Genomic DNA, 20,097 nt, shown 5'->3' on the forward strand with positions numbered 1-20,097 from the left:
ACCCAGCTGGCCACATGCCACCTCTGACCTGGGAGGCCCTTTTTACGATTTCCTCCTGAAGAGAACAACCACCCACAACCTCCCCTCTTGTTTCTGGTTCCAAAGTAGGACTCGGGAACTGACTCAGCCAGTCAGAAATATGCTGTCATTCCTTCCTTCCTTCGCTCATTCATTCATTCTGTCAGTATTTGAGCCCTGTTCTGTGCAGACTGGAGATGCAGCTGTGGGTGGAGCAGTCTGCTCTGAGGGAGGAGGGAGACAGGTGCTAGAAGGAGGGACACAATGTAAAGCAGCTTGTGGACGGAGCCAGATCTGTTGTGTGCTCCACTGTCTCTGAGGCTCGGTGCCTGGGACACATATCCATGTGGAATGAGTCCTCTTCAGGGACAGGGACTGTAAACATTGCTGCCACTCACGCTGTCTTCCTGGGGCTGTCAGCCACTGTAAGGATCTTTCTTTGCATCCTGAGGAAGGATGAAACTCACCCAGGCCTCGTCCCAGGTGCACCTTCATGCCAGGTCTCCCCAGCTGGCCCCAGAGATCAGAGGGTTTTTCTCCAGGACATTTCCTAACCTCCAGATCTCTGTAGCAGGTCAAGGGCAGCAGAGAGGGAGGGGACGCTCCCTGCTGCCCCCCCCCCTGCTGTGGGCTTCACAGCTGCCTCCCTTTAGCTGGAGGGTTTCCCTGCTCCGTCCCTGGCTTTTTCTCTCCCCTTTATCAGACCCTGTCCAGAAACTAACCTGTCATTGTCCCTGTGACTGCCATTGCACAGTTGGCCCCGAATCGACAGAAGTGCACTGACAGAGCAAGGACCAGTGTTGGTGGGGCGCCGGGCACCATTCCAGAACACTGAGCTCTCACGCCACCTTTGCCACAGTTCCACGTCAGTTATGCCCGTCGCGGGGGCCAAGATGTTGAGACTTTATGAGTGGCTGGGCCTCTGTAGAAGCCGGGGGAGTCACCATCAGAGTCATCATCGTGCCCTCTGTGCTGCTCCGCCAAGTAAAACAGCCTTTGAGAGGGATCTGTCCTCAGAGCAGTTTCCTGGCTTCTCTGTCAGTCACTTTGCTCAAAGTCTGTCTCCCGTGGCTCCTGAGAAAGACGGTGCCTGCCGGACCTATGAACGGTGTCCCTGAGGGAGACGAGTATGAAGCCCCCTTCTGGCCTCCAGTAACTACAGAAAGCCAAGGAATTTTTTTTAGTGGAAAAGCTGGTTTGGGTGGGTGGGTCGGGGTGTGGTCTCTTATTACAGAAAGTGTCCCCGTAGAGTCGTGCTCTTCCGCATCAGTCCTGTCATTGGAAGAGGAGAGTGGGTCCTGTGGAGCGTACAGATCTTCCATGGAAAGGCTCTGGGATCGAAGTACTAACTAAAGCAGAGGGGGGATGAAGACGAGAGTGTGTGTGCAGAACAGGGCCTTTAGCAGGGCCTTTAGCTGGGGAGAGGGCAGGGCACAGCTGGTCGCCTACCCACATCCACCATGTACTCAGACAGCCGTGGAGACTTCCCGGGAGAACGGGGACCCCATGACTGTGAGATGCTCTGGACTGTGGAGCCATTTATTCATTATTTAAGGAAATAAATCTGGGGGTGCCCATATGGCTCAGTCATTAAGCGTCTGCCTTCAGCTCAGGTCATGATCTCAGGGTCTTGTGATCAAACCCCACATTAGGCTCTCTGCTTGGCGGGAAGCCTGCTTCTCCCTCTCCCACTCCCCCTGCTTGTGTTCCCTTTCTCACTGTCTCTCTCAGTCAAATAAATAAAATCTTTTTTAAAAATTAAAAAATAAATAAATAAATCTGTATTAAGTTTATGCCAGATGCTGTGCTGGGTGAAGGGGCCCTGTGATATTCTTAGGAGACGCACAGGAGCCCTGCCCTCTTGGATCAGATAACCAGATTTCCAGTTTTCCTCTGTTCCTGACCAGTTGGGTGGTGGAAACAACGGACTCCTTCTGAGTTCCTGATTCCAAGTGGAAGACACTCCCAGCCCCCAGGCTTACTACCGGAATGCACTGGGAGACTGGCTCTTCCCAGCGGCTGCCTGTGTTTCTTGATGTGGTGGAACCAGGCTTACAGCAGAGAACCAAACGCAGCGGTCCCTGTGTTCCCGGAGCTCACATCCTGGTGTGTGCGCATTCTGCCTCTTGCTGGCCAGCTCAGTGACTGGGAATAACTGCGCCTGTAGGGAGGACCCATCTGGGAAAGGCTGTGGGCCCCAGACTCCCCTTTGCCTCCCTCTCTGTGAACCTTGGAACTTCCAGCCCCAGAGTGGAGTTCAAGGTCACAGTCCAGAGGAAGGAGGCTGGAGCCAATCTAGTGTCCAGCACAGCCGGGCCAGTGGTATTGGCGGGGCGGGGGGGGGGGGTGTTAGAGGGGACCTTTTATTGGGTTTATTTTTCCCCTTTTTCAGAGCCTGTAAGAATATGTCTTGGGGCACCTGGGTGGCTCAGTCGTTAAGCATCTGCCTTTGGCTGAGGTCATGATCCCAGGGTCCTGGGATCAAGCCCGGCATTGGGCTCCCTGCTCAGTGGGGAGCCTGCTTTTCTCTCTGCCACTCCCCCTGCTTGTGTTCCCTCTTTCACTGTCTCTGTCAAAAAAATAAAAAAATCTTTAAGAAAAAAGAAAAGAAAATGTCTTGTAGCGCTGCCTACCAACTTTGGTTCATCTGTACCTTTCAGGACTTTAGAAGAAGATTGCAGGTTTGGGGTGCAAAGGATGAATACCATGTTCTGTCACTTACAGAGCAGCAGTTGCTGCCGTTTCTGGGGTGCTGTCTGTGCCCGAGGCCTGGAGCCAGTCACCATGCCCGTGCTGTCCCGAGCCTCCCTACTACCACTGTTGGAGGTCTGGGTTTCCTGGTGATCACACCAGTTGTATCTGTATTATGGGGGCAAGGATGGAAAACTGGCACCTGAGCCTGAACTTAGGAGACTTTTAGGGAGGGCATTCCCAACCTGTTTCCAGTCAGGGCCTTCTCCAAAACCTGGGCTCTCTCTGGTTACAGAATTCTCTGCTTTCATTAAATATTCTCAGCTCACATTAAATATTTGCCCCTTCTGGTGGCCACTTCTTTGCCGTCATAGGAAGGAAGAATCTGTGGAAGAAAGAATTAACAGCCGAAAGGTCTGCATTCAGCCTGGTCCTGCCCGGGAACTCATGGGCCTGTGCTTCCACCCCTGGGTACCGGGGAAAGCTCCCCACCAGAGCTTCCCCTTGGGCTTCTGCTACCTCTACTGCCCAGCCCTTCCCAGTCACCTCCGAAGCTGTTGGGCCCACCCAGAGGGCCAGGCGAGACTGGGAAGCCGCTGGAGTGGCTCTTTATCCCTTAACATTAGCACCTTACAGAGTAGGACAGAGGGCTTCTGAGGGGTGTGGGGTAGCCATGGGGGTCTCATTTACTAACCAGATTTTGTTCTCGTTCTCAGATGACAAGGTGGGGGGGCTTTAAAATAGGAGAGTGGCCCTTCTTGGGGAATAGTAGCTTTGCCTGTTTTTAAAAGCATGCATTTTAGGGTGTCAGGGTGCTTCAGGCCCTTACGCGTCTGAATCTTGATCTCAGATCAGGTCTTGATCTCAGGGTCATGAGTTCAAGCCCTGCTTTGGGCTCCATGCCAGGTGTGAAGCCTATTTTTAAAAATATTTTTAGGGGCATCTGGGTGGCTCAGTTGGTTGTTAGGGTCTGCCTTTGGCTCAGGTCGTGATCCCAGGATCCTGGGATCCTGCCCCACGTGGGGCTCCCAACTCGGTGGGGAGCCTGCTTCTCCAAACTCTACCCTCCCCCACTTGTCTGCACTCTCTGTCAAATAAATAAAATCTTAAAAAAAAAAAAAAAAGAAAAGAGAAGAACTGCATTTCTTTGGGTAGGAAGGGGGGCCAGCTGTTTAAAACCTGGTTCTCCTTAGCCAGGAAACTGTGGCCTCAGATTGGAACCTAGGTCTAGCTCCTAAATGAGTCTGTAGACAGGCATCTTTTTTTTTTTTTTAAGATCTTATTTATTTGACACAGAGAGAGAGATCACAAGTAGGCAGAGAGGCCGGCAGATGGGGAGGGGGAAGCAGAGAGCCTGATGGAGGGCTGGAGCCCAGTGCAGGGCTCAGTCCCAGGATCATGACCTGAGCCAAAGGCAGAGGCTTACCCCACTGAGCCATCCAGGTGCCCCTGTAGACAGGCATCTTGCCGGACCTGAAGGACTGACTGGGGTGGTGCGCGGGGTTCACAGGGAGCAGTGTGGCAAGCCACCTGCTTCGTCATGGACAAGCGGCCCTGTGCCTGGATATCACAGACGGCGCCCCACTGACTTTTTACAGAATTCTACTCTGCACATGCGCTGTTTCATATCGGAATTCTTTTGAAGGGCGTCGAAATGTTGATGATTGTTGGAGGTGGGTAACATCTTCTTGGGGGTTCATTATAACATTTCTCTCTTTTTGGTATATTTAAAATTTTCCAAAATAAAACATTATTTCAGCAATTAAAAATACGGTTTCTGTTAGCCCTCATTCAGATAAGTCAGGAATCCTTTTGGCCCTGCTTGAGGCTTGTTTGCTAGGACCTTGGGTGGAAGAAGAAAAGCCAGGCTTTGGAGGAGTCCGTTCGTAGAGACAGAAAATAGAATGGTGGTTACCAGGGGAAGGGGGAGCAGGGACAGTGAGTTACGGTTGCATGGGGATACAGTTTCAGTTTTGCAAGATGAAAGGCGCTCTGGTGATTAGTTGCACACCAGTGTGAATGTACGGAAGGCTGCTGAACTGTATGGTTAAAATGGTAAATTTTACGTTATGTGCATTTTACCACAACAAGCAAAAATGCTATTAAAAAAAAAAAAAAAGGATGGGACGCCTGGGTGGTTCATTCAGTTAAGCCACTGCCTTCAGCTCAGGTCATGATCCCAGGGTCCTGGAATCAAGTCCCACGTCGGGCTCCTTCTCTGCCTCTGCCTTCTTGTGCTCTCTCTCTCTCTCTCTCTCTCTCTCTGACAAATAAATAAAACAAAATCTTTTTTTTTTAAAGGGGGGGGAAGCTGGCCTGTGGGGAGTCCCTTCGGAGGCTTGCTGAATTGACAGCTGTCTTGCCTCTGTGGTTGATTAGGCCACTTGGCTGGACTCACCGTGGTCAGCACGGTAATTGTGTGACCTGCGTGGAATGGCTGTGGCCCTCCAGGTTGTGTACCAGCCCCCGGAGAAGTGGGGGAAATGTCAGCCAGGTGGGCAGAGGGCTCTCAACAGCATTCTTTGCAGGTTCCACTGCACTGAGGGCTCACATGCTTCTCTGCCTGAGCTCCAGACCCAGGGTGAGCGCTTGGGGAATTTTAGGATTAAAAAAAAAAAAGTCTTTAAAAGTATGTCGATAAGGTTCCCCCTGCTCAAATTTGGGACGGTGTGACCATCCAAAAAGAAAAATGTAGGGGCGCCTGGGTGGCTCAGTGGGTTAGGCCTCTGCCTTTGGCTCGGGTCATGATCTCAGGGTCCTGGGATCGAGCCCCGCATCGGGCTCTCTGCTCAGTGGGGAGCCTGCTTCCCCCTCTCTCTGCCTGCCTCTCTGCCTGCCCCTGATCTCTCTCTCTCTCTCTGTCAAATAAATAAATAAAATCTTTAAAAAAAAAAAAGAAAAGAAAAGAAAAATGTAGATGGGGCGTCTGGGTGGCTCAGTCGTCAGGCATCTGCCTTCGGCTTGGGTCATGATCCCAGAGTCCTACAGGCTACCTCTCGCACTCCCCCTGCTTGTTTTCCCTCTATCTGTCCAATAAATAAATAAATAAAATCTTTTTTTAAAAAAAGAAAGAAAGTAAAATGTAGATAGAGTGATAGAATTGTTAAAAATTCTTTTTCGGGGGTGCTGGGGTGGTTCAGTCGTTAAGCTTCTGCCTTCTGCTCAGGTCATGATCCCAGGCTTCCTTCTTGGGGAAGGTGTGCTTCTCCCTCTCCCACTCCCCCTGCTTGTGTTTCCTCTCTCACTCACTCTCTGTCAAATAAATGAAATCTTTTTTTTAAAAATGCTTTTACAACCCCAATGTAATTATTTATTCAGGAAAGACTCATTTGTAGATGCCAAAGCATTGAGTTAGGTTGTTGGAGGACAGGATATTCACGGAGTCTGATGGTGCCACCTCACAGATTACTTACTAATTTCACAGGAAAATTGTACCTTTAAAATGGAGAGATCTGGTGTCCCCACCACCTTAACCAATTGATCTAATGTGGCATCACTATTGCTGGGACAAACTGACATTATGTAACTCCTGATGGGATCCGGTAAGAAGGGACAGAACATGGCCTCTGTAAGTTTCCTTACCCAACCTGTTGGATGCTGAGGAGACAGTCCAGAATATGGGGCGTAATTTTTCTTTCTTTTTTTTTTTTTTAAGTAAGCTCTAGGCCCGACGTGGAGCTTGAACTCAACCCTGGGGTCAAGACTTGCGTGCTCCGCCACTGAGCCCGCAGGCGCCCCCAGAACATGGACATTTGAGAAGAAAATGGGTGCAGATTCATCCAGAGTCAGTGTCATGAAAAGCAAAGGATGGAACTAAAGAGATGGAACAGGCACCGTGTGTGAACCTTGTCGAATCTGGATCCAGAAAAACACAAGTTACAAAAGGCATTTTGGGGACTGTTGGGGGAAAGTCAGATGTGGATCGAATATGAGAAAATGCGATTGCAGAGGCGCCTGGCTGGCTCAGGCAGTGAGCCTGCAACTCTAGGTTGAGGATGGTGCGTTTCAGCTCCCTGTTGGGTGTGGGGCCTACTTCAAAAAAAAAACAAAAACAAAAAAGAAAGGAAAGAAAATGTTACTGCGTTAATGCTGACATTTGTAGGGTTGGTAATAGCGTTATGATTATGTAGGAAAATGACGTCAGGCGTGGATGCTGTCCAGGGGTGGCATGTCACGTCTGCAGCGTGGCTAGAAATGGTCCCTCCCGCAAAATACACACACACACACACACACACACACACACCAAATGTGACTCAGAGTCAGCCCTTGGTAAATCTGGCTGAAGGGCCATTTGTGTTCATTGTTAACATCATTTCAACTTCCCTGTGGATTTGAACGTTTTCCAAATACAACGCATGTTGAAGGAGTCATAGTCTGTGAGTGTGTGGCTCTGATCTGACTTGGAAAGACTCAGACGTCTGTCGGCCACGTGTCCCCGGGGGACCTGCTGAAGAGTTCCAGGCATTTGGTGTCAATGCATTTTGTCGATAAGGAGCAAGCGGCTGAGTGGCCGCGCTCGGTGGCCGAGGCACCCAGGACAAAGGGCTGGCGCGCTCTCGTCATGGGAGGAGGGGAGGAAGTGTCCGCCAGACAAGTGCAGCACCAGGAAACTCATATTCTGGCCACGAACTGTCTCATGCTGGGGAGTAGCTGCTCAGCTGGGGTCTGCCGGCCAGCCGCAAAGAGCAGGGACTCTGAGATCCCTGCTAGGTGAGCAGCGAAGTTCTCTGAGCTTTTGCTCTGACAAATGTCAGGTCCAGAGCAAACTCACTGGGGATTCAGACCCCACTGGGCCTGGCCCTGGCCTGCAGCAGCTTCTCCAGCCTGGGGAGCAGGTGAATTCAGATGCCTTAGTAATCCATGGCCCCTTCCACTGGAGGGTAATCCTTTAGGGCCTGGTGACTAGGGAAAAGGCAGAGCTCGGAAAGGTTGGAAAAGCTCTGAGGGCCAGGAGGAAACTAGCTCATTGAGCACAGCTGCGGGTCAGAGCAGATTGCTGGGCGAGGGTCTTAGCGCCACCCCCAAGTTGATACACGCTTTGGCTGGGGCTGTGACCTTCACGGTGCCACCCTCTGCTCTGGGGAAGAAATGAGCCCTTGTATCCACTGAGTGTCTGTGAACAGGGTTGGCTTATTTCAGCACAAGGTTCAGGGAAAACATCACAATTTTGCAAAAATATTTTCTCTTTGTTTTTAAATTGCACAAAGATAGGCTCATTGGAGAAAAAAATTAGGGGATGCACGTAATCTGAGAGAATCAGAGGACAATTAAGATGGCCTAAAATTCAACTATTAAGAGAATACCATTCATCCTTTCAACGAATATTCATGGGGCAGTTACTACGTACCAGGCAGTGTGCTGGGACCTGGGGGCATAGCTGCAGACGGGTCACACGTGGTTCTTGTCCTCACAGGCTTCGACCTATTAATGACCTATTGGTCAGGTGCTAGTCATTAATATTAATAGTTGATATTAAGTAGTCTGAGCATGAGAAGTGCCTTGATGACATCCGGTGGCCTCAGAACTGGGTACCAGAGAACGCATGATAGGGTGAGTGAGGGGTGAGTACTCCCAGCTGGAGGAAGGGTCCCCTGCTTAGGGAGGGTGTAGGGGGCTGGCAAGGCCTCGTCAGCCAGGCCCCACCCCAGGATTTCCAGCCATACAAGAGGCTCTTGCCCCTTGGGCAGCGTTGACCTTGCTGTTCCTGCTTGAGTTGCCCTTGCATGCAGGACATGGGAAGGTGTGCGCCCTGAAGGTGGCATCCCACCAGGCTTGGGTCCTGACGGTAGAGCTCCAGAAGGAGAAGGTCTGGGCTTGCGGTCAGCTGTGGAGGGGCCGCTCAGCCGTCAGTCTCCACTCCTCGCTCTTCTGTACATTTCTGCCAGCTTGTCTCCTGCCCGGCAGAAACCAGGCTTTGTGTCATAACGTCTTTGTCTGTGTAGTGGCCTCCGTACGGCTCGCTGAGAAGACAGAGATGCTGGCTTCCCAGAGGCCATGTTTCATTTCTCAGGGACATTTTTTGAGGCCTGCCTGAGATATGCATTATATCCGCTGTAAGGCAGCCTGAAGTGATTACTCCCTTCTCTCTCCTGAGAAGGGTGGAAGTCTGATGGGAACTGGGTCACGAGGAGCTCACTGTGGTGCACAGGTGTGTAGATGGTTTGTCGCGCTTTTAATCGGTGCAGACAGACGCGTGCTTTCTGAGCTCAGCAAGCTGCCCTGTCTCTCCTCACACTCACTCAGCGGTGTTCTGTCCCCAGTCAGCTTGGGCTCAGAGGCCACAGGCGACCACACTGAGGCCAGGCTCAGGAGTCACTGTGTTGTGGGGGTCAGGTGGGACGGGGACTGTGGTCGGGGAAGGCCTCCAAGGGGCAGGGATGTGGGTGAAGGACAGGGAGAGAAGTTGGCAGAGCGAAGAGGGGAAGAGAAAGAGTTCCCCAGGCAGGGGGCTGTGTAGATGAAGGCTGGTGGGCAACCGGGGTTGGGGTGGTGCTTCAGAGAATGGCACGGATGGAGCCACAGCCAGGTGTGCGTGGTTTCCGCATGGCCGGGTGGGTTAAGGCCCGTGGCGGCCCCACCTGCAGAGCCTCCCACCGTGCAGGCCGCCCCTGGAGCTCCCTGCCCCTGCTGAGTGCCAGGATTGCTGTGTAAATACCTCAGTTCCCTTGACCCTGGAATGGGATCACTGAGGCTCGTGTTTAATGTGTGTTTGTGTCTAGCCCCATGCAGCTCTGTTTCATGCCATTTATTTCCAGGACCTTCCGGTATTTATTCATGGTTCCTTCGGTTCCTTCAGTACCTTCTGAGCTGTGTGACGTGCCTGTTTGTGGGGTTTCACATCTTTTTGTCGCTGCCATTGATAGGAATATATCACAGTTCTCTGTTCCTGCCAAACAGATCGTGCCCACACTCGGCGATCTAAACAACAGTGATGTGGGTTGCGTGGCGTTTCCTCTGCCAGTTTCATCTGCGCTCATTCATCCAGCCCCGGAGGGACGCGGCTGGAAGGTCTCACTCGTGTGTCTGAGAGGTGGTACTGGCTGTTGCCTGGGTACCTCTGTTCTCCTTGTGGCCTCTCCACCTCCAGCAGGCCAGACCCGCTTCCTCATGCGGCACTCCCAGCATGGCACTCCAAGGGAGGAAGGCGGAAGTCTGTAATGTCACACCCACACCCATTTTCTCTAAGATATAATTGACATTTAACGTTGTATTAGTTTAGTATATGTGCTGCTGAAGGGAGCACATCATTGTATTAGTTTCACGTGTGTAAAAACCAGTTGATCTATGTATGTATTGTGCAGTGATCCCCGCAGTAAGTTTAGTTAACATCTGTCACCTCACATACAGTTTTTTTTCTAGTATGAGAATTTTTTTTAAAAAGGTTTTACTTAATTTGAGAGAGAGAACATGCGGGAGAGAGCGCAAGCCAGGGGAGCAGCAGAGGGAGAGGGGGAAGCAGGCTTCCCACCGAGCAGGGAGCCTGATGCGGGGCTCTATCCCAGGACCCTGAGATCATGATCTGAACTGAAGGCAGAGGCTTACCTGACTGAGCCACCCAGGCGCCCCTGGAAGTTTTTGCCTTTTGACCACCTTCACAAGTTTCCCCCACCCCTGCCTCTGGTAATCACCAGTCTCTTCTTTGTGTTTATGGTCTAGCTGTTTGAGATTCCACATGTAAGTGAGATCATACATTATTTGTCTTTCTCTTCCTGGTTTCTTTCACTTAGCATAATACCCTCAAGGCTTATCCGTGTTGTTGCAAATGGCAGGATTTCCTTCTTCGTAAGGCTGAATATTATTCTATTGTATATAAAGACCAAGTTGTCTTTATCTGCTCATCTGTCAGTGGACACTTGGGTCATTTCCCTGTCATGGCTATTGTAGTCAATGCTGCAGTGAAGGTTGGGGTACGGATAACTTCAAGATAATGTTCCCTTTTTGCTTTTCCTCCCTTTCTTGTCTTCTCCCACATTCCCCACCTACTCGTCTTTCCTAGGCTCACCTCCCAAGCAAACTGTTTCTGAGGGAATCCAAGCTAAAAACCTGTTGACAGGGCTTAAACCCAGTGCTGAGGGGATGGGGAGCCATTGTTGGGCTTTTCTACATGGTGAGGGGACAGGGTCAGATTTGTAAGGTCATTCTGACTCTGGCTGTCTGACCCCTGACCAGTCCTGAGATTGAACTAGTGAGGGCCAGACGGGATTTGAGAGAGGGCTCCCTTACTTCCCAGGCCGTCGCTACTGTTGCTAACAGCCACTGAGCACCTCCTGTGTTCCACATGCTGGCCTGAACATGTGGTATGCACATCCTCATTGTCCCTGACAAGCTTTGTGAGGTTTAGTTTCCATTTTACAGAGGAGGCAGCTGAGGCACGGAAAGGGTGAGACACCTGGGCACAATCACGCAGCTGGAAGTGATGGTTTGGGGAGCCAAGCCCTAGTGTGTCAGATCCAGAACCTGTGCTCTTGGTCCCTTGGCAGTGGGTGGCTTTCTGTCCTCCCTGCCCGCACCGTCCAGGCACTTGAAGGTGGGTCTTTACCTCTTGGGGCAGGCAAGTGCCGTCTTCCAGTAACCTCTGCTTCTCTCGCAGGTAAGTTTGAGGACAGGGAAGACCACGTCCCCAAGCTGGAGCAGATAAACAGTACGAGGGTCCTGAGCGGCCAGAACTTCACCCTCACCAAGAAGGAGCTGCTCAACACGGAGCTGCTGCTCCTGGAGGCCTTCAGTTGGAACCTCTGCCTGCCCACGCCTGCCCATTTTCTGGACTACTACCTCCTGGCCTCCGTCAGCCAGAAGGATCACCACTGCCACAGCTGGCCTGCCACCTGCCCCCACAAGACCAAAGAGTGCCTCAAGGAGTACGCCCACTACTTCCTAGAGGTCACCCTGCAAGGTGAGGCCCGACGGCGGGACCTCTTCCCCTTCCCCAACCACACAGAGGCATGTCTACCCACGGAGTCCTTACTGAGCGGAGCCCATCCACCCAGAGCACTCCTACCTCACAGGGGTCCACAAGGAAGGGGCAGCGAGTCTTCCAGCATTACTGATACTGTGTAACGACAAATAGCAGCTTGGATACTGGTGGCTGGCACCCTACTGACGTACTGATCACCTGCTAATTTTTCTTATGATCATTAGGTCTTAGGTCATTCCAGAAGAGTTGTCATTGTACAGGTAGGGTGGGGGAGGGGTTAGTTTTAGTAATAATGTTTAGCAATAAAGTTACCCTGTTTGGGGACATTATTTGAATTCCACTCGTCCCACTGTCTTAAAATCCAAGTATCTTGGTATCTTAAAATGCCAGGTCAGAAATACTGTTGATAAAACCACCCCCAATAACCCACCCCAAACCAAAATGGTTCCGAGTAACAAGATCAACAATTAGGATATCGAGCATTAATGGAGGATATACTGTGAACCAGGCCACTTATTTTAGTGCTTTGGGTTATATGATGTCATTGTAATTTCCCAGTGACCCCACATGAAAATCACTGTTATTCTTGTTTTACAAATCTGTTTCCTCCACGGGTGCTCAAGAGGTGAAGTAACTTACCCAAGGTCATTGCTAAGATTTGAGGAGGAGTCTGGCTCTGTGCCGGCTCCTGTCACCATAATGCCACCTGCTTGACTCTGACTTTAACAGGCCGACGCCAAAGTCATCAGAAATGATAAGCAGCGTAAGAACGAGGACACTTTCATCCCCAGTGTCCTTCGTGAAAATCCTGGGCATCTGAGGAGTTGGCCTTTGCACATGAGAAGGGCTGGCTTCCCCATGGTGCCAGACATGTTAGTAGGACACTAAGATTCATTTCACACAGTATCCGTGTACCAAAGCAGCTCATGTATTCCTTAAATATGTGTAGTTTTGATTGGCCAGTCATAGGTCAGTCGAGCTGAGGGTGGGAGAAGGTTCCTCAGTAAACGGAAGTCAGGTGCTAGTTTTAGTTCTGAGTATCAGATGCTTATGGCTGTTCACTCATTCAGCAGATTTTTACTGAGTGCCTGCTGTAGGCCAGGCTTTGTTCCTTTTAGCAAGCAGCCTGTAGTCACCCCCCAAACAGGAGCCTTTGCCGTGCTGTGTCAGTCCTATGGTTTGTGGTGCTCTCCGTAGCCCGTCAGCGAGCCCCTGGCAGCCCCTGGAAGCTCTGGACGAGATTTTGAAAAGGATTCCTCTAGGCTGACACCAGGAATCCCAGACTGAGAGCTAAGGTGTTTAAGATTCAGGAGTAGAACTCCACACTGTGTCCAGTTTTTCATCCTGGATGCATGTGGCAGCCGTGAACAGGCTTGAATTGAATCACTTGTCTACCAGTTCTTGGGAGGCCCGAGGCAGAGAGGCCCTGGGAGCCCAGAGCGAGGCTCTGTGGTGCTGACCGCCGTGATTCTCTTTCAGATCATATTTTCTACAAATTCCCACCCTCTGTGGTTGCTGCGGCCTGCGTTGGGGCCGCCAGGATCTGCCTTCAGCTTTCTCCCTACTGGACCAGAGACCTACAGAAGATCTCAAATTACACCCTAGAACATCTCAGCACGTGCATTGAAATCCTCCTGGTGTAAGTTCCGCCCCCGATCTTTCCGTGTTTCCGGAACATCCAGGCACTTGCTCTCAAGACCCACCTTACACAGTTTCTCGAAGTCAGAGGGTTGTGGTGGCTCCCCTAGGCAGTGTTTCCCATAAAGTGAGCCATGGTGACTCCTGATAGAATTGAGGTTTGCAGAGGTGAACCTTCCTGTTTCGGGTAGCTCTGGGTTTGCAATGTTAAGATCAAGGGGTGGGGGAGAAGAGAAGCTGTGTGCATACCCTTCTGAGTGTCTGGGCTGTGTGCTCTGAGCCCCGGTGCATCAGTCAGCCTTATGGACGGTTACACTGAGTCATTACACTCGTGATAAGCTACTTTCCTTAGACGTGGCCACAAAGCTGACCTCTTAGCCAGCTAAGCTCAGAGGGGCTTAACATAAGAGGCCTCAGTGGGAATACTGGGAAGGACATACTGAGTGTATCAGAGAAGGTGTCTAAAGGCAGCATAGAACCATCACTATGAAACTGGTATTGAAGGAGGAAGCGTTCAGTGGTGACCGCAGGGAGGAGACAGAACTGAGAAGTCCCCAGAACTGCACCCCATTCCTCTTTCGCCCAACAGGTGGCAGCATCTGCTAGATGCTGGCCCCACTCACAAAGGGGCCAGGCCCCCTCCCCCACCCAGAGCTGCCTCCCAGCCTCCTGGTGAAGGAAGCTTTGCTGGTAGCTGGCTGCCTTTGTGTCGTTGTTCCAAACCGTCCACCCTGCTCCCTGGACCTTGTTTTAAAATCTGTCGAACGTGCTCAGAGCCAGAGCATATGGTCTGGTCTGAATGCAGATAGGTGTCCCCAGATTCGCAGCCACTAGCCCTGCCTCTTCACCGTGGTGGTGGCTTCTGGGATGCCCAGCTTCTCAGATCCGAGGCCTCCCTGTGCTCCAGTCTTAACCTGAGTCTATGCTAGATTAATGGAATTGTTATTTCAAGAAGCTTTATGGGAAGCTTTTTTTTAAAGATGGAAATAAACCTGTTGATCCCCTTTTCAGAAGGTGAAACTTGGGCCCCAAGGGTGGCTGGCTTGAGATCGGTTTGGGGGTGCCCCGAAGGCAGAGGTTGTTCTCATCAGCTGCCAGGCCGTCCCTCCTGGAGCTTGCGCTCGGCAGGGGCCGGATGGTAACCCGGAATTTATCATCTGGGGGGTTGACCGCTGAGATGGGCCAGTGTACTGGCTTAGAGGACAGTGAGGCTAGTCTCCAGGGGCCAGAAGGGGTTTCCGCAGGAAGCAGATCCAGGCTTGGGCTGAGGTCTGAGTTTAGTCAGAGAAGAGCAGGGACAGCGCTGTGGGCATTGAGCATGGGCTGGGCGCGGCCGTGGGGTCACAGCACACAGATCTCGAATTCCACTTAGGGGCTCACTCAGGGGTCTGCTGCTATGGCCTTTGACCTCAGGTCTCACCCAGGTCCTCTCCTTTCAGAGCCTATGACAACGTCTTCAAGGACGCTGTCGCAGTCAAGAGCCAGGCCTTGGCAGTGGTGCCCAGCACAACCCCCGCCCCCACCCAAGTGCTGTTCCAGCCGCCCGCCTACCCCACCCTCAGCCAGCCGGCGACACCAGGCCTGGCCTCGTTCCAGACCCCTGTGCAGGACCTCTGCTTGGCCTATCGGGACTCACTGCAGGCCCACCGCTCCGGGAGTCTGCTCTCTGGGGGCTCTGGCTCATCCCTCCACACCCTGTACCCCACCCTCCAGCCCCTGGATGTGTGCCCCGTGTCCCTCCCAGCGCCCCTCAGCGTGCAGATGGCCATCACAGCCGAGCCCAGGCACTGCCTCGCCACCAGCTACGGAAGCAGCTACTTCAGTGGAAGCCACGCGTTCCCCACAGGCTGTTTCGACAGATAGGGCACCTTCGGGCCACACAGGGAGGCCTTGGAAACTCACCTGGGCAGGGGAAGAGGACACAGTTCAGGGGAGCTCAGCTGAGTGAGGCAACTGGGAAGCCGTCCCCACAGAGCTTTGCTGACTTTGAACACAGAGGGTTCATGTTCTTTTTAATGAAAGCCAACAAAAGAGCAAAATAGTCCATGTCATCCCTCCTCCGAGAGAATTCCTCTGAAAAACGTCTTCCACATGTGCAGCTGGGGTGCAGGGGGTCGGCTCGGCCACAGTCGTCCGGAGGAGGGACCCAGTGGAGTGAGAAAGACCTGGTGAGAGGCCAGGAGACTGGACACCGGTCAGTCCGCGAGCATGTCTGGTGTCTGGCATCAAAGACTTTATTCCTTGCCAGCGTCGGTGACACTGAACAAGGAGGGACTGCCTGACGTGTTCTCAGGACCCCCAGCAGATGCCGAATTCGGTGCTCTTTCCCTGGCTCCGTACAGAGGAGCCTGCGTGTGTTTTTGCCTGAGCGTCTGCCTTCTAAGGCACGGTGGGTGGCTGTCTTGCTTTTGTTGTCAAATCTAAAACCTTATTTGGCTTTTTAGATATTTCACCCGGTGCTGCTTCCCGAAGTGACCTAGCTTTCTGTTCGGTAAGGTATCTTGTTTACATACTGTATCAGGGATTTTATGATACTTGAAAATTCCTTAGGAGAAGAAAAAGGTGGATTGCCACATTGCCTGTCGCACGCAAGCTGTAGGTTCGAACCCAGCTTGTAACAGCAGAAAATGCGTTTTCAGAAGCATGTGGTTGGGGAAAGCCAGTTTCCAGGCTCTCACTTCTGGAAGATTCCACATCTTGGATGCTGTGTTCACCTGTAGAACTTCAACAACCACCCAGAGGAAAAAGTGATTGAAGGGTAGACAAGGGTTTACCACTAACAACCCCCACCTCCCTCTACCATGGGCTTAATGGTGCACGAGGTTAAACCCAGCCATGGCTTTGAGTTTGGCTAATAGGGAAGGCTAAAAATGTGGAATATTTGCTTCATGCCAGCAGACTTGGGGAGTGGGCTCGTGCATGGGTATATGTCACAACCACTGACAGGCAACGATTGGTTGGATCGAAAGCCAGTATTTGGGTCCCCGCCGCAATTGGGCTCTCAGGAAGACTCCTGTAACCATGTGCAATATGTTTCTATTCTGACTCATGGCTTGTGCTCATTGTTTTGTTTGTTTGTGGTTTTTTGTTTTTGTTTTTGTTTTTTTGGTTGGTTTGGGGTCAGGGGGATATGGTGTTCACCCATCAGAACTGGGAGGTGCAAAGAACCACAGAAGCAGTTTTTGTTTGTTTGTTTGTTTGAAGAAGAACCCATCTCGGTTTTCTTGGCTTATGAGCCAGTCCAGGAGACTGGCTCAGGGCCTGCCAGGGAGGCAGCTATGTGCTGCTGAGTTGGATCCGAAGGTGATTTCCAGAGCGAGTGGAAGCTTCCGCGTAGAAGCGGAGTAAGAAGAGGTGACGGGGATAAGGGCGCTGCTGCCCCTTTGTCACTCGAGTGTAGGATAACTACACGTTTGTTTGTTGCTTTTCTCTTTTTCGTTTGCCAACCTCCTTCTATTTATATGAAACTGGTTTGGATTCCAAGTTAATATGTCCATCTGTTCTGGGACTGGGGCTTGTGAGGGGCCCCCCAGTAGAGCTCCCAGCCAGCCCAGCAGCAGAAGAAGGCGTCCTGCAATAAACATGTTACCTGCTCTTGGTCTCTGTTCTCTTCCCTTGTCCTCTCCGCCAGCCCCCAGGGGTGTCTTCCCTCCTGCTGGGAGGTTGATGGGGGGGTCGGGTGGGTCGGGTAGGTGTGGGCAACATGAGACTGGCCGCCGTGGAGCTGGGTGCTGCCCCCCGAGTTGGAGCTGGGCCTCCCTGGGGACACCCACGGCGGAAGTTAAGGTTGGACACCCCAGCTCTACCAGTACTGGTCACGGTTCTCTCTCCACAGAAACGGAACCTGTTGATATATGTAGCCAGAGAGATGCGTTGTAAGGAATTGGCTCACCCAGCTAGGGCTGACAGGTCAGGAACTGTGGAGGGAAGGCCAGGAGGCTGGGGTCCAAAATGTGTGGGACAAGCCAGAAACTCAAGACTTCTGCAACAGTCTCTGGGGAGAACTCCTTCTCCAGGGGACCTGTTTTTCTCTACAGCCCTCACCTGACAGCATGAGCACACACACACCCGCCACGCACACACACGGAGAGTAGTCTCCCGTACTTAAGGCTTACTGATCAGAAGTGTCTCAGTCAGGTGCCTTCCCAGCGACACCTGGACTGGGGTTTGACTAAACGGCCGCACACCGCAGCCTGCCCAGGCGACCACGTATGACTCACCACAGCCACTTACTGGCTGTCGGGAGGCAGCTGCCTCCACAGCCCTGAGCCTCCATCTTCTCACCTTTTGAAGTGGGGGTGATAACACTCACCTCGGAGGGTTCTCCTGAGGATTAAGCGAAGTAATGCACATTGGAACCAAACATGAAGTCCCCTTCAGGATGCACCATTGTCTTATGTGCCAGTAAGAAGAATTAAAGGAAAACCTGCCAACTAGACCAGGGCACTGTGTTTAAGATACTGCTGATGAAACACTGCACTCTTCTATAAGGAGGGTTAAAAAGTAAAAATTTGTGTACCATAGAATCGATGATGGAATTTGCTGTCAACCTTTCTGGGGACACGTGTCAGTGTGGCGCTGAGTGGTTCTCTCAAAGCACGGATGCCTTCGGTGAGGACGGGAGGTGTGACGAGATACACGTTCAGGGCATGAGGCTGAAGTCCAGCCCCGGGAGCTGTTTGGGAACCATGCGTGTTGACAGGGCAGGGCAGGGCTGGGGATAGGACTCCCTACCTGCTGTGTGCAGGCCAGGCGAGGGAGGAGGCTCTAGGTTTTGGGGATTCGACGATAAGGCAAGTCATGGCTTTACCAAAAGCACCCACTTCACTATCCCTGTGTCTTCAGGCCTCAGTTTCTCCACCTGTTACTTAGAGATGGTTGAGTAGTGTGGTTTTGAGCTCAAGAAGGGGACTGAGCCACAGAGGTCCTGGGCTCCTGCCCGCCTTCGCCCCAAGGGATTCTCTTGTACTTCTCCCACACATGGGCCGTCCGTGTTGGATTTGATTCGTGCCCATGCTGGGCAGTAGTTCGGAAAGCTTGAAAAAGCCCAGAGATGCCTTAAAGGCCCTTCTGGGGCTGACCTCTGGTTCATTCCAGAGATTTTCAAACCTGAGCAACCTGCACAATGGTGTGGGGCATTCTCCGAGAGGAGTGGGGCCTGGAGATCTGCATTTCTAGCTGGCTTCCAGGTGACTCAGATGCATGTTTTCTCTGACATTCCAGCGGAGGACTTCACACAGGGCCTGGTTTCTGGCCCAAAAGACAGAGTAAGGAAACCGCATGCCTGTCTGAATTTCTGAGCCGCCTGAGTTCTAGACGTAGGCCTTGTTCCATGCTTATTAGTTCTTTGTTCTGTGCAGCATTTCTTTTGCCAAGCCGTGTGGAGGCTTGGGACATGCAGATCCATTTTCCAAGGAGAACCTGCTTTCCTTTAGGTTTAACATCGTAAATGCTTGGATTAGCGTTGGGGTCAAGGTTCCACTTCCTCGTGCCTTTTGGGTTCAAACTCCCCCTCCCCTGTTCTGCCACCAGCATGCTCCTCTCCCTTCATCCTTTCCATCCGTGATTCTCAGAGCAGGGCCCATTCTTGCCTCCTGGAGGACGTTTGGCAATGTCTGGAGACGTTTTGGGTCATCACTAGTGGGGTAGAGGGTGGCAGGCATATAGCGGGTAGAGACCAGGGACCCTGCTGAACATCCTACAGCCCAGGATGGCCCCCACAAAAAAGAACAGTCGAGCCTGAAGTAACAGCAGTAGCGAGGTTAAGAAGCCTCAGCATGTGTTACCTCCCAAAGAGGTCTGTAAGAATCCTAGTCACTCGTTACTCCTCTTATTTTCTTCATAGCTGTTAAAGCCATCTGAAATGATCTTGTTAGTTGGCTTACTTGGTTTGATGGTGGTGCCCTCAGCTACTTTCCCCCAGTAGAACATGAAGGTGACGGTGGCATGAATCATAGCTGTTAGCATTTATTGAGCATTTACTGTGTACAAAGTGCAATGCTAAGGAATTTGCTCCTCTTGTTGATAATCATCCTAGTAACCCTACAAGGTAGGAACTATTATTAGCCATATTTTACAGATCAGAGAATGGGGGCGTGGGGAAGGCAGGGGCCACACTTCACACCCTGGCAGTTTGAATCTGTCCTGCCGCCTTGTAGTACCTCAAGGGCTTAGGATGAGTAAAAGGCTCTGTAATGGTCCCAGCTAGCCGCTGCACTCACCTGGTGGGGAAGACATGACAGGATAATGGATATGGGTTCATAAAAGAAAAGGGTTGCTAGCCATTTGTTCTCCTGATTGACGATGTGGCAGGCAAGCTCAGCAACAGACAGAAATACAGAAATGGCTTCTTGCACATCTACCCTAGGCTAACGTGATTTATGGCTCCATCTGTCTTCCCCCAGCAGGCTTGGATCTGGGAGGGTTTCCCTGAACCCCATGTGAAGGTGGAGAGCTGGGACCAGGCTTGGGCCTTTCCCAGAGCATCCCCTGGGAGGAACCCTGCCTGTGGACTGGCTCTGCCCATCCCTGGCACCACATGCCTAGGAAAGAATCTTACCAGCCCTCACTCACCTCATTCTCTGTTCCTCAGGGAAAACCTTTGTAACTTGAATTTCCACAGAAAGGCCATAGCATTTCGCAGGAGTCTCAAGTCCAGATGCCCACCAGGACCAGGCAGGTAACGCAGTGAGTCCAGCTGGGTGACTGACACAGCATGATGCGCTGGGTACTGCGGTGAAACTAGCGTCTCCCTAGAGCCACTGGAATCTGTACTTTCTAGGAAACCTACTAATTTTTCATTTAATTTAAAATTAAATTTTAAAAATTCTTAGCAC

The 20,097-nt window shown here is 51.7% G+C and overlaps 1 protein-coding gene across 1 annotated transcript in view; it reads left to right on the forward strand.

The window, feature by feature from the left end:
- The window catches only part of LOC111141235 (cyclin-J-like protein), a 53,151-nt gene extending 37,991 nt beyond the window's left edge, over window positions 1-15,160 (forward strand). The window contains exons 3-5 of the mRNA XM_022493658.1: window positions 11,300-11,602; window positions 13,103-13,262; window positions 14,701-15,160. Of these exons, the coding sequence (XP_022349366.1) occupies window positions 11,300-11,602; window positions 13,103-13,262; window positions 14,701-15,124 (887 nt within the window). The 3' untranslated portion in view covers window positions 15,125-15,160. The remainder of the gene's footprint in view (window positions 1-11,299; window positions 11,603-13,102; window positions 13,263-14,700) is intronic.
- The last annotated feature ends 4,937 nt before the right edge of the window (window positions 15,161-20,097 follow it).

This window comes from Enhydra lutris, unplaced genomic scaffold (assembly GCF_002288905.1).
Source record: "Enhydra lutris kenyoni isolate GAN:26980312 unplaced genomic scaffold, ASM228890v2 scaffoldscaffold5, whole genome shotgun sequence".
NCBI classification, from domain to species: Eukaryota; Metazoa; Chordata; class Mammalia; order Carnivora; family Mustelidae; genus Enhydra; species Enhydra lutris.